The sequence below is a fragment of the Poeciliopsis prolifica genome, unplaced genomic scaffold (assembly GCF_027474105.1).
Source record: "Poeciliopsis prolifica strain line A6 unplaced genomic scaffold, Auburn_PproV2 SCAFFOLD042, whole genome shotgun sequence".
In the NCBI taxonomy this organism is placed as follows: Eukaryota; Metazoa; Chordata; class Actinopteri; order Cyprinodontiformes; family Poeciliidae; genus Poeciliopsis; species Poeciliopsis prolifica.
In genome coordinates, this window is record NW_026562417.1 from 5,325,831 (window position 1) to 5,340,073 (window position 14,243).

General features: G+C 39.0%; 1 protein-coding gene across 2 annotated transcripts in view; it reads right to left on the bottom strand.

Moving 5' to 3' along the window:
• mpped1 (metallophosphoesterase domain containing 1) overlaps positions 1-14,243 on the bottom strand; it is a 65,037-nt gene that overhangs the window by 24,788 nt on the left and 26,006 nt on the right. For both annotated transcript variants that reach the window (XM_055055747.1, XM_055055748.1), the window contains one exon: positions 12,078-12,303. In XM_055055747.1, coding sequence (XP_054911722.1) covers positions 12,078-12,303 — 226 coding nt within the window. The remainder of the gene's footprint in view (positions 1-12,077; positions 12,304-14,243) is intronic.

Consider the following 14,243-nt stretch of genomic DNA (forward strand, 5'->3'; position numbering starts at 1 on the left):
TTCAAGATGATATCAGCTTACATCTAAATGTGCTGGCCTGCCTGCAGTAACATACATATCTGTCATAATTATAAAATGTGCCATCTTTTACTGTCATCAGCCATTCCTTGCATCTTATGAGCTCTACTAGCAGAATACTGTTTTTATTCTTATTACAGCCAAGAAATAAAGAAAACCGGGAAAGATTACTAAGAATAACACCAGACACATGATAAATACCTGAAGAAAACAATCTCAACATGTACGACATCAGTAGTTACCGTCCCCTGCTGCTGATGCAAGTCACTGTGGTGGAACAAGACAGCAACATGCTCAGTCAGAGCAAAATCTTTTGTGATGGTCCCCAGAGCAAAGAGTTCTGAACAGTCCCTCAACCCTGACTCAAGCAGCTCCAACCCACTCACCACCCACAGACACACACATAGCGCTCAACAACGCCCTCCGTCAGCAGTGCTCAACAGCAGCAGGGAGCCGGGATGCGGCAAATCAGCCGAGACCCACAGTCAACTTCATGCCCAGCAATAATGAGCTCCCAATGGAAACAGCACTACACAGGAGGAACTTATGACATGCAAAAACCAAGTATTAAACGTAAAATAAATAAATAAATAAATAAGTACAACAATTTAAGTTTAAAATCTTTTTGATGGCTTTGTGGAAGTGAAACAATGGACAGGGGCAAATCAAAAGAGAAGAATGTAAAGACACAGATGGACAGACAGACATGATGAGGAATGAACGATGTGTCTCTGCAGACAAACAGAGCATCTGCTGGCTGTGCAGGGGATTAGGAGGAGCTGGGATCTGAGCACATGCTTTCAGAACTGTGTAAACTTCACTCAGTAGCAGGTGGAGGATGTAGCGTGTGTGTGAGTGTGTGTGTTAGCGTTTCTCACAATGTAAGGCCCATTTTTCTAATAAATATTTACATTTGCCTGTGGGGCTCAAAGTCCAGCCCTCCTAAAAACAGGTGCTGTTCTTTGGTTATGGGTTAGGTTTTAGATTAGGTTGTGAACCCTTGCCCTAAACTAGGTTGGTACTTTGCCCAACCCTAGTTTGGGGCACGGGTTGGACAAAGTACCTGGAGGCCTGCAAAAGAACTGAAGGAGGTGCTGCAATTTTCATTGATTGTCCTCTACATGTGACATATAGATAGGACTATAATGACCGACTGGAGGACTAAATACTTTTCTTCCTAAGAAAACATGTAGGCAAAATAAAAAATTCTAAAAACCCTGTGAAAAACTGCATTTTAGTATAACTAAACTTTAATGTTTGGGTAATAATTCAATCTGGAGAGACTCAGACAGAGAGAGGGGAAGACAATTAGAAGAGTTTATTGACATACAAAATTAAAGCCTTTGGCGCTCGGGCCCCGGCTGAGGAATTCGATTATTGCAAAACGTTTTGCGATAAGCTCGGATGAGCGTTCCCGATCCTGGTAGGAACGTCATCCCCCAGGGACCAGGCACTGGTGATGGAGGTTTGGTGAAGAATGCGGCCGAATGGCCGGGCGAGTGGAGGTGAAGGGGTGGTGGTGGGTTGAGCTCTGCTAGAAAGTGGAAGACGCCATGGATGAAGGTCCTTATCAGCTGGGACTTTGACGGTGACTGGATGTAACGTGTCTTGGACTAGCGTTGATTGGTCGACAGTGATGAGCAGGAGGCACTAGTTGGATGATGCCGCTGGGGCATCATCCAACTAGTGCAGTTTGACTTTGTGCCTAGGCTTCATTTCCAACAGGTATGTTTAACACAGAAACACAATGCACCACTAACAAGAACTCTATACTCACAGCTAAACATGGTGTGATCCGGGTTTACTTTCATTGGAAGTTATTCCATGCAGACACCATTCATCTTTTTCTGCATACATCCAGTTAATTTATCTTGCATTCAGCCACACTGTAGTACACATGAATAACAGACGTATTAGAGGACAGAGAAGCTGCAGCAGAGAGGCTTTAGGATTCTAACTGGAGCAACATTCATTTACCTACGGCTCATGACGCAACATGAAGGTTAGGGGCAATCAGGGAATATGAAGCAAAGTTAAAGAAAGGGTGTGAAATATGACAAGCAAAAAATTGATAAATACAGAAAAAGTGGAATGAGCAAAGATGAAAAGAAAAAAAAACAAGGAGCAACTGCTGCTGTCATACAAGGATAACATTTCACCAAAGTCTAATTTTGTCTGTAAAAGCAGTTGCATTTTTTTTTCTCTCTCACAACCCACTCCCCCCCTTTCCTTCCTTTCACAGTGATAGTTGCCTTGGCAACCATGGCAAATCTTTCTTCTCTCAAACAGATGTCCCATTTAGTTGGAAATTAGAATGTGTAAAAAACCCATGAGACGCAAATTATTTCAAAGTTCTCTGCTTTGTAGAGAGGAAACGGAGGGGAGGAAGAGAAAAAGAGAAAGGTAGAATTAAAAAAAAAAAAATTATTTAACTGCCCCTCCTGCCCCTTCCCTCCCCAGGCCTTCTCCTTGCCTAATTTCTCCCCTACTCAGTTGCCTATAATTCTGTGTATCAATCATGGAGATTAGCCAGTTCAGCCAGAACTAGTGGCTTGTGGAAAGGAAGTGGATAAAATATTGGAGGTGGAAGGTGAGGCGGAGGCAGGGAGCTCCATCTCCATCTACCATGACAGGTGGAGACAGGAAATGTATCCCCAGTGCCAACATGGCAGACGGAGCGAACTGCTGGCTGAGCAGCCTCCAGGGAGGAGCCGGGGCTTCTCCTATGGTCTCCACCCGGAAACAAACATTTCATTATCTATTTATTTTTGTTTTCCATGTGCAAATCCTTCTCTATTAGCCAGCATGCAAACCAACAAACTAAAGTTCTGTTGTGCTACAGAACAGAACTTTAGAGAGGAAATTTGAGTATAGGCTCAAACAAATGACAAATAATAATAATAATAATAATAATAATAATAATAATAATAATAATAATAATAATAATAATAATAATAATAATAATAATAATAATAATAACATACTAGATAAAATTATAACATAAGTGCTTCAGTTTATGGAGACACGTTGACCTTTGCTGAATGTCTTCTCCTTCTCTTACATATTTGTTACCTCTCAAATAACGGCCAGTAGAACCCAAAAAAACCTTTTAGAAAAGAAGAGTGACCAGGATGAACCAGTAATCCACAAAGAGTGTGATGTCTTCCTAAAGATTAGGCTCTGACATTCAAACAGCATACAGACTGAAGAATTCATCACAATGGCCCCAAAAATATTGTCTTTATCTCAAAACCCCATAATCCGCCAGTGTTTTATAAACATATGTATAACCCCTGAAGTTATTCACATTCATTACTTTAGAACCATTTTACAGAGAAGAAACACAGTTCGCATGTGACTATGAAACGGAAGAAAATTTGTGGTTTTATATAGATTATATATCTACAAATTTAAAGCATGCATATTCCTAGATAAATCACATCTCCGACTTGCCAAGAGAACAAGCAACACCATGAAGATCAAGGACCAGAGCAGAGAGGTAAGGGAGAACGGTAGAGAGAAAGTTTAAAACATATTAGGTTCTCCAACAGCATTCTAGAGCTGTGATCAATCCATCTTCTAAACAAGAGGAGACAATGGACCCACTGCAGACCTAAAACACGTAGAACCTGCTCTCGCTATCAAGGACGGCATTAGTCACAGAAGCAGCCAAGAGATCCATAGTTACTCTGGAGGAGCTGCAACACCTATACCTCCAGGTGCTAACAATTTGAAGACAGATGGTAAAATATTTTTAGTGTTGGTTGAACTAAATAAGATACTCCAGAAAACGGCCTCCGGATGCATCATGCTAAAAACCCTAAAGCAAACAAATGAGCTCAAACAGTTAGAGTCACATTGAAAATTAAATAAATTAATTTTCAATGTGACTCTGGAGAACTGAGCTGCTTGTCAGTGAGTCCAGACCAAAGTTCAAGCAAATCCGATGTAAGGTCCTTTAAGGAATTCAGGGAAGTTAATTCTGTAGTAGGTTTAATGGTTTTTAGTCTAGTCAGCGGTTCTCTGCCTGCTGTACATCACCAAAATTTCAGAGAAATTAATTCAAAAAACCTTCTTCACATGACATCACAAGGTTCTACCATCACATGATCACATGAAAGCTTTTCCTAACATGAAGAAAAAGAAGTCAAAGTAACGGTCAAGGTGGCATGCAAAAAGATGCAAAACAGCAGCGATACATCTAATTTTATAGTGACAATAATTCATAAAGTCATAGTACACAGTCATCCATCTCACTGAAAAGTGAAGCTGAACAGAAAACACATAAGGAATGTGGTAGAGATTTTTAAAATAATTTTAACAGTGTTCTTTTTTTTAAAATCCAGGATCAAATCCCCCAAAGTATAGCTTAGTAAGAAGCACTAATAATTTGAGGGATTTGAGGATTTGGTGAAAATGAATGATGAGCACTAGATGTTGTTCATCCTAATTCTTCCTATTTGTGCAAGCTGGATTAATTAGAATTTAAGATAGTTAAAAAGAAAGATAAAAAGAAAACTGAGTTTCACAGAATATGTTGCATAACTGAAGACATTGGGAACTAGAAAACTGATCAGACCATGGCCTGACCAAGGTGTAGGAGATAAAGGATGAAGAAAATGGGACCAAGGACTGGGCCCTGAGGAAAACCACAGGTGACTGTGTGTGGATTTGATGAGAAGTGACCCATGGAGAAGAACTCTGACCAGTTAGCAAGCAGTAGACATAGCAAACCTTTAAAAGAGCATCTGTAAAGGAAGTCTCAAGTGTTCATGGTTTTCAGCCACTCAAGGGGAGTTGTAGTCACTAACCCCAACGAATTCCAGGAGTCACAGTGACTGAAGTTTTTAGATCATTATTATTATTATTAAATATATGGATGAAAGTGGCTGAAATGAGAAAAATCTATTTATTCAAACTCATATCCTGTATTAGTCGTAAATTATCACTGTAATATGAAAACCTGTACAGGACAAAGCTAAGAGTAGTGTGACAAGCTATTGTAGTAAGCTTCATCTCACAATAAACAGCACCTTGTGATAAATACAGCGACCTTCATGTACAGAATACAAGACGGTTTCTAAGGGATCTTGTTTCTTTTAGTTGTATGGTTCTGAGTCACTGCTGATCAGGCGTTCGGTTTAGAGCACCAATATTATGATTACTTTGGGCCTGGGTGGTTACACAGTTAATGAACTTCACAGCGTCTCCATGTGTGTGAGACAGAGTGTGTGTCGTGCATGTAGCAGCAGAAAGGGGAGGTGCAGAGGAACATAAGGCCAGAATCGTTTTAATTCCTTTCCTTCTCCCATCAACAGTGCCACATGCCTTGGGGAGTGAAGTCATGTGTGAAATAGAGTAAAATGCCCCATAGCGGGCCATAGCACAAAAGCACACACAAATGCTGACATGCACACCCACGCATGTTAAAGCTCAGCCCCTTGAGGCCATTTAGCAGGTAATTTAAAGAGAAATCCCTCCAGGGAATCGACACAGTAAAACGTCCTCCTGTCTGTTCTTCCTGCTTTCCAGAATTGTTTATTTGACTACAGGCCTGCAGACTGGCAGCACTTAGGAGGAAGATAAAGATGAAATGGAAGAGGAGCTGGAAGACAGAATAAGGAATGAGGAGGTGAAGAAAGAGCCATGAGAGGGTGGGGAGAGCAGGTAAAAAAATTGTTTTTTTTTGTCTTTTTTTCTTCCATGCACATTTATTGATATTCGTAGGTCAAAGTCTCTTTTATGAAGATTTTATAGGCAGAAGGAAATAAAATGAAAGTAGAAGAAATGAAGAAATTGAGGCAAAGATGGAGTTCAAGTCTAGTGTCAAGTCTTGACTTGCCTCCACATCTAGTCGCAAGTGTATTGATGACTCCATGTCTATCAAACAAATTTTAATCAAGTCTATTTGGATAACATATTTCAGCAACATGGAAGTTCAAACACATTTAGTCAAATGTCATCATCAAAATCATCAGTACACATCAAATACACTGGTCAGTGTTCCATTTAAAAGCAACTCCAAACAAGTCGTTGTTAGTCTAGATTTAATGGAACTCAGTGTTTCAGCTGTTCTGTTGTTTGTTCCAGATTTGTGGTGCACAAAAGCTGAATGCTGCTTCTCCATGTTTGGTTCTGGTTCTGGATGCAGAGCAGAACCAGAACAGGTCTCAAAATAAACATTACAAATGCATATATGCAACATGCATCACAAACTGTAAATAATCTTGTAACAAGTTTATGGGAACAACTGGTAATGTCCCAACTCAGACAACCAGCAAAACATCTACAGCATCATTACCAACTACTCTACCATGTGGCCCATTCCCATTCGTTTTATTTATATTCAGAAGTTTTGAGACTGAATGGTTTCAGAAGCAGGAATGTTGGATGTTTATGAGCTACTCCAACCATAACATCAAGATGGATGGTGCAAAGATAAAGGTGTGACAGTAACAGTTTATGTGCACATTTCGTTAGCAATTGATCAATAACTCTTTATTTATGCAGCATAAAATGCCAACAGTCTTCAGAAAAGCAGATATAGCTATTAGACCACACAGTTGCCATGGAAACTACAGAAACATTATTGTAACTATAGCTGGAGACACTGGGAATAGGACACACCTATTCGCAAAAGTGGCATTATCAAATTTCAAGCTTACATGTTGAAATTTTCAGTAGGAGAAACTGTTAATATGATCTCATTTCAAATTCCATGATAATCTGAAAGAATCCTGTATAATTCCCTACATTCACTGTTTTTTCTGGGAAACTTTGGTCAGCAAGAGAGTCTAAAATGAACATCTAAAAAGAGAAACAGTTTAATGTTGATGCCATCACTACCATCGTTAGACTCATTACCATTAAAGGAAACACTTTCATGCCACCATTACTTCTCTTCTGTCCCCTTCCCATCCCCCTACTCTCCTCTGGGTATTTTAACCAAACACATAAAAAAAACCCAAGTTAATTAATGCTGGAAAGAATCCCCTCTATTTTCTGCTCATCAGTGCAGACAGGCCATCAGACAGAATGCAGGTAGTCTGTTTATTGAAAAATGAAAGAGTGAAGGAATAAGAGAAGGAGGAGGAGAAGGGGACAAGACAGAAAGGAGGAGGAACAAGAAAGAAAAACAGTCTCTCTTCATCTCTTTAGTTTTTGATGAGCTTTCTTAATTGGGACACTATAGAAGGAGAAGTGAATCCTCAATAATTAAAAAATCTAATTAAGGAGTCTTTTGCATCTCCATCCTTAATTATTTCTCGTGGAGCAGTGGGGAACGGCACATTTTCACTGTTTTCATTAAAAAGGAAAACAGAATCTCCAGCTCTGCCTCTCCAGTTACTCATATCCCCAATCAACAGATGGACTGTTTCTTTCACCTTTTATCTATATCAGACTATAGATAAAAGGTGGACATCTTTCCTGTCCTCTAAATCAGCTGACTGAGAATTTCTTATTTTCAAGGATCTTAGAAGCATATTCAAAGAGAAAGACAAAAAATAAACTTATTTTGAGCATCTGCAAAGTTCTAATACACAAGTTGCTATCAGAACATTTCAATTCTGACCCAGACCAAGGTTAGGATTGGCAAGAGTTTCTTTGTCACAAAATTTTGAAAATGAAAAAATTGAATAGCATAGGATCTGGGAAGCTGAACCCTAACACAGACTCGCCAGCAGCCATTAGCAAACACCTGGTGGAGCTGCACATCTGCTAAACTCATAGGAGCAACTTCTCAGTTCAACGCTGGTAAGACGTTGTTAAAGGGTTAATAAAGGAGCCATGTTGTAAAAGGCTTCCTGAAGGTGGAGTTTAAGAAAGAACATGAGTTTCTTAAAGAGACAGAAGCCCAATTTCAAAGCGTTAAATTACAAAGTCAAATTTCTTTTGAGTCATATTTAATACATATCAAATTTTTATAACTTCTGAAAGTAACATAGTTACTTGATTGTGCTATGAAGTTGCACTATGTGCCAAGAAAATACACAATACTGCCACATTAACTTTTTTCATTTCTATTGGTATAACTTTTTAAAAGCTGGTTCTTGATGGGGAAGTGGCTCTATATTCTTTTACGATTCACATAAATTCAGACAGGAGGGAAAATTTCCTTTCAGTATGCAGGTAATAACTTTTTTCGTCTTCTTATCATAAGACATGGGTGTGAGGTTAACAGGCTACTAATGAAATAACTGCACAGAATGAGACATGCATACTCATTTCTGTGTTTGATCTCACAAAAGAATGTGCGAAACTGTATGTCCCTACCATGTAGCTCATTATTATTAATGACTCAGATGTCATTTGCTGAGGAACAGCCAAGTTTCTGAGAATCTAAGTTGCTAAATTATGAGTAGGACAAATTTCTAGTACACTGAAGAGCCCAGATCTGTGGCACTCAGAGAATAAATAATGCCATTTCAGAAAAAAATATAATTACATTTCTGAAGAACAGGTTAGGTTTCAAAAATATTTGCCAACAAATCATAGTGTTAATGTATACAAATAGTTTTGTTGTTGTTTAGAGTAAACAGTAAAATTGTCTTAGACCAGATATATGTATTACTCTCAAAATATGTACATGGTCGGATTTATAATCACTTTAGCTAAATTTTGTTGGTATAAATATCATGACCTAGTAATAAAACAGAACCTAAAGGGACTGCTATGCATCAGACTGTTCATCAATGCAGTTTTACTATACGGATGGCTTCAATATGCACATTAATATAGCATCACATCTTGTGAGGACACGGGGATGCATCATCTGAGCATCTGGGTATGTGTCTGGCTCTAGTGTATTCAGATATTTTCAAACCAGGCCATGATAGAAAATATGAGACTAATTCAGTAATTCCAACTTCCTAAGAAAATACAGTGGCAGTAGATTTTAAGAAATGCTTTCAAGTTAGTATACAATTCCATCATGTGATCTCTGTCTGGATATATATTCTTGTGTGAAAGAGTGAGAAGACTTCATGAAATCCACTGCCTTTGTTTTTCAGTATGCAGATAAAGGTGAGCTTTGCACCACATGATCAAATCCTCCCCCACAGGCCTCACCGCTGTTCAGCAGACTAACCATAACTGCATCATCTGCAAATTTAAACACTTTCCTACAGATGAAAACACCTCATGAGAGGAATGAATTCACTATTTGACTCAGATCATATGCAGTGACAGCAGGACTCTCTTAAGAAAAGATGTGGGGAGGATATAACGACAGCAGGAACTTGAGCTTCTTGGCTTTTATAGTTAAGTAGTTGAAATTGAGTTATGGTTTTGCATTTGTTATGTTTGGGCATAGCATTGGTCCTGAATGCTATGCCCAACAGCCAAACAAAGGTCCAGCATCCCTTACATATAAAGACAGCTTTATAAGAAATCTTAGTCACCCACTTACAAACTACAATTTGGTGTTCAGAATGTGTAAGACTTGCAATGGACATTTTTATGTATGTAATTGCTACATGCCTATGTGAGCCTACATGAAAACACAAAAGGCACATTTTACTGTTTTACATATTTGTTAACCTTATCTATATCATATAATCCATTTGAGTGAAATAAAGTCATTTCAGGCAGAAATTGGATTTCGTTGGACGGAAAATGGATCTAAATAATTTTTTGGCGGAAAAAAGCTGACAAGGACTTGGACAGATGTTAGGAGGCAAACAGAAGAAGAGGCAGCAGGCATGTGGCAGTTCTCATCACTCCAACATTATAAGTATATGGTTTGTGACCCACAAGAGGATGTTGATGAAGTTCCTCTTACTCTACTCTTCCTTCCTTAACACCATTGTGGATTTATTTATTTTTTCTCAGCATGGAGTTAGAAAGTATATAAAGACTGAACTGTAATTCCTACAGCACTGCTTACACAGTTTTTCTTAAGGAGATTTTCTTATGTTTTCATTTCATTTCATTTCTATGCACAATGACATGAGTGTCAATAAATTACATTAGCAGCATAAATGTTAATCTTGTCCAGTCACGTGCCATTGATCTCCCATAATTACAATTTAAAATCAAAGCAATATATCCTTAAGTATATTTTTGTTTTACATTTTACTATTGTATCATTACAGCCTGAGGATGCTCATGTCTGTAGTTTCAAATGCTAAAAATGCAGAGGAAAAATAATTGTTCATAATATTTGTGGGAAACAAGACATGTAGGAAAAAAGACTTCTGTCTTTTTCTTTTCTTACTGAAGTTTTCAGAATTCAACCACTCCATGTCAGGATTTAATATGTCTCATATTTCACACCATAATTTTAAAAGGTTCACTATGTCTAAAATCACATCATCACATTATTTGTATTACTTTAGCTAAGCATTTAATCTTCTTTAATCTTTTGTTGTTCCAGAAGTCTTCTTGCTCATTCACAGGCCAGGTGTCACACAGGTATGACTGAACAAACACATAGGCAAATAGGTGGAGGTGGCTGTTGTGTGGGAGGGAGGGAAGATGGTGGTGCTGCCGGTGTTCTGATCATTGTGAAAATCGTGACATGTGAGGTTTCAGCAACATGCAGGACCATCAGCTGAACAGGGCTGTTAGGGGCAGGGTGGCAAGAGAGACAGAAGAAAGGACAGGGGTATAGGGTGGTGAGGGAGGTGTGGCTGGAGAGCTGGAGTGCCTTTGTGCTGCTAAACCACACCTCAAGGCTACCAGAAGCACACACACTCACACATCACACATAGCAACCATGACCAGGTGGTGTACAGAAGATCTTACATGTTTAGACCCTGCTCTAACTTCTTGAGTCTGATCCAGTCCAGTCCGGACCGGTCCTGGAATTTATTCCCCGTCTGTTTGCTATCCTCTCACTCTGACTCCCAGCACTGTCCAGCTCACTAATGCACCAGCTTAAGCACCGCTTTGGGAAACCTGCTATTATACCAACTCAATTATCCTGTATCACACAAACACACACGCACACATAAAGGACCAAACACACACATTCATGTTGCTGACGTACTAGAGAAAACCCAGGCCAAAGGTAAAAGAGAGCTCTTCTTTTTTAAAACATTTTATAGAGGGACATCTACTAAACTGAACAGAACAAGCAACATTTTCATAAATGTCTTAAACTTAAGTAAAATGAAATGTCTAAAAGAGGTTTGTTTTCAAACATCGATCATATAAAAGTTTTACTTTTACTACGTTGGTAAAATGTCTGTCCAAAAAAAATGTATCATTATCATATTATCAATATGTTCTTTTAAGAGTTTACACCATCTGAATCCAACACTACTTTGTATTTCTTTAAGGCCAAGAATTTACTGGCAGTCCTAAAGTATTCACCCGGTCTAACACACACCACCGCCATGGGATAATGAAAATTTGTGTTTCTTGGCAATTTTCTCCTGGTTTTCTTACTGCTGTATTGATATGATTCAAACCAACTTGTCAGCATCAGTGATATGATGATCATGAACTTCAGCACTTTATGGAGTGCTCACCAGAACATACATAAGGTTATGCAAAGATGCGGGACACACTCATTACAACACTCAAGCTATTAGATGGATAAAAAAAAGTAATGTTTGGTTTTTCTTCTTTCTTTAAGTCACATCTCACCCTGTCCTTACAGATTCAGACAGGAGAAACTGCCCGGTAGTGTAAACATTTATGTGACGTAGTTTTAATAGTGTGTAAAATCAGCCATCTGATTCTCAGCCTCAAGTATATGACAGTGACTGGATGAGGTCACTGTCGTATACTCACTACTTACAATATGAAGATGTTCCCTGACTAATAATTTTCTTGACAAAGTCTCAAGAAAATATTGAGGCTTTGTGTGAGACTTAGATTGCAGATTGTGCTAAACACATGCAGATGAAAGTAGGCTCAAAAAGTCTAGCTGATGTAAACTTGTTTTTATGTTTGGTTGTTGTATTCCACTCTTGAGCCGATGGAGATGGCTGTGGAACTCAAGTAATCACCCTCTTTTTAATTTTTCACATTGTCACGTTTCAGCACGGCAGCCAGCAAGGACACTCACTTTTCAGACTTATTGACTTGTGTGGAGAGCTGCAGTCACTCACCATGGAGAACCATAGATCCTAAAGCCTCGCACAGTGACCTCAGAGTCCTGCAGGTAGATGCAGTTGGTGAGCAGCGACTGGACATTCTCATAATTCTCAGGCTTCAGCTTGGAGGCTGACGGGAAGTAGTAGAAGTCCTGTTTGATGAGGTCTGCCATGAACTCCTGGTCAAAGGTCAACTCATGGTTTCCAGCAATCACTATTTTGATGTCGTAGGGCAGAGTACCTGGGTTAAAGAGAGAAATACCAGAGGGATGAATAACCAAAGAGGACAGATGCAAGGTTCAAAAAAGAAGAACACAAAGTTAAGAAGTGGCGAGGCAGATATGTGGAAACTACAATAAATACATTTCCTCGCTATTCCTAGTAAATCTGTAAATCTGTCTTAGATTTCCTCAATCAGTCAAGGTCTCAACCCAGTGCACTGCTGCCTTTTGTTAATGCAAGCAAAGCTGAATGTGTCCCTCTGGAAACAGGAAGGAGAAGAAAAGAAAGCAGAATGGGTCATCACTGTCACTTTTATGATACAGAATATTAAACATTTACAGGCTAGAGCAATCACTGTTGGATCTTTACCCTGTCTTCTTTCATCATCTTCCTCTAATCAAACCCTCACTCATTCATCCTCTCCTCCTTTTCAATGGCTTTAATTGGCTATTCAGCTCATGGCACAGCAGGGAGCCACATTGATCTAGCTCATCAAGCCCAGCAGACTTTGGGCCTTCACAATTTCGAATGACGTTTTCAAAGCTTGACTAAAAAAACAGAGTCAACATTGACAAACATCTGGAGGTCTGCTGTGTGAGGCAGTTTGGCTGGCAGAGAGTTCAATCACCATTCTTATTCCATTATTACTGCCAGTACAGCACAGTGTGCAGCTCAACATGCTAGTTTGTGTATCAGCGGGCCTATTTGTGAGTGACTTTCCAATGTGTGCACAAGTTTGCATGCATCTGTGCATGAACATGTCATGTTAGTGAAAAGGAGTAATTAAAGTCAGCTTCAGAGGAAGCTGACAGCCAGGCGACAAGTCTGTCATAACAGCCAATCACAGCTCAGTGCCAGTGGAAGGACAGAGGGAGGGAGAGGAAGGAGACGGCAAAAGAAATACTTTGGGAAGCCCAAAAATCCTTGAGTGTGAAGGAGAAATAATAACGAGATGAAAGCAGCTGTCAAAGAGAAGCCATCTCTACGGTTTGGGTCCGGGCCGACGCCTCTTCATACATAACTGCCATTTGTTTGGAGAAAGGGCTTGTGTTTAGCTGTCACAAAGACACAGAAAAAAAGCCCCATAAACAAGGGGCTGCACCTTCCCAAATGCAAATGGACACACAAAACCAATGCACAGCAAATTCATTTTCTGATTCCTTGTTGTCTAAAAACATCTACATTCGTTTGGCTTCAATTGTAAATTTTATTGGGAGGGAACTGATTTTAAATTAAGAGAAATCAAGACACCATGATCTGATATATATTATTTCTTGTTAAAACAACTCTCCCACATTTATTGTATTGTTTTATTTTCCCTATGTGGTGTATATTGGAAACAGCACTGAGGACTTGAGTGTCTTATTTTCTATTTTCTGATACATAAAACAGAGTATTTGCTTCAGAAATACACCATAATCATTTTGATCTTTCAAATGAGAAATTGTCTTTATTTCTAGGAATAAAGACAGTCAAAATTTTGATTTTCACTGTCACAAAATCTAGATTGAAACTTTTGTAAAACAACTAGCCTTTGTTTGTGTTAAATAATAAAATGTATTGTTATGGAGTTTTTCTATTGAGTAAGATTTTGAATGTAGACATAAATGTTCACGTATGATTCTGGAAAAATAATTTTTTTATTTATTTTAAATGAAAAGGTAGAGCAGCTGCACAGTGGCGGCTCCTATTTGTAGCATATAGTATATGTTACTAAGGCATTATTGCCTTGCAGCAAGAAGGTCCTGGGTTCAATTCCCAGCCACGGGTCTTTCTCCATAGAGTTTCCATTTTCTCCCTGTGCATGCTGGGTTCTCTCCAGGTTCTCTGTCTTCTTCCCACACACTAAAAACATGACTGTCGGGTCGACTGATCTCTAAATTCTCCTTGATGTGAGTGTGTACATGGTTGTTAGTCCTGTTTGTATCTGTGTTGGCCTGTGATGCATTGGCAACCTGC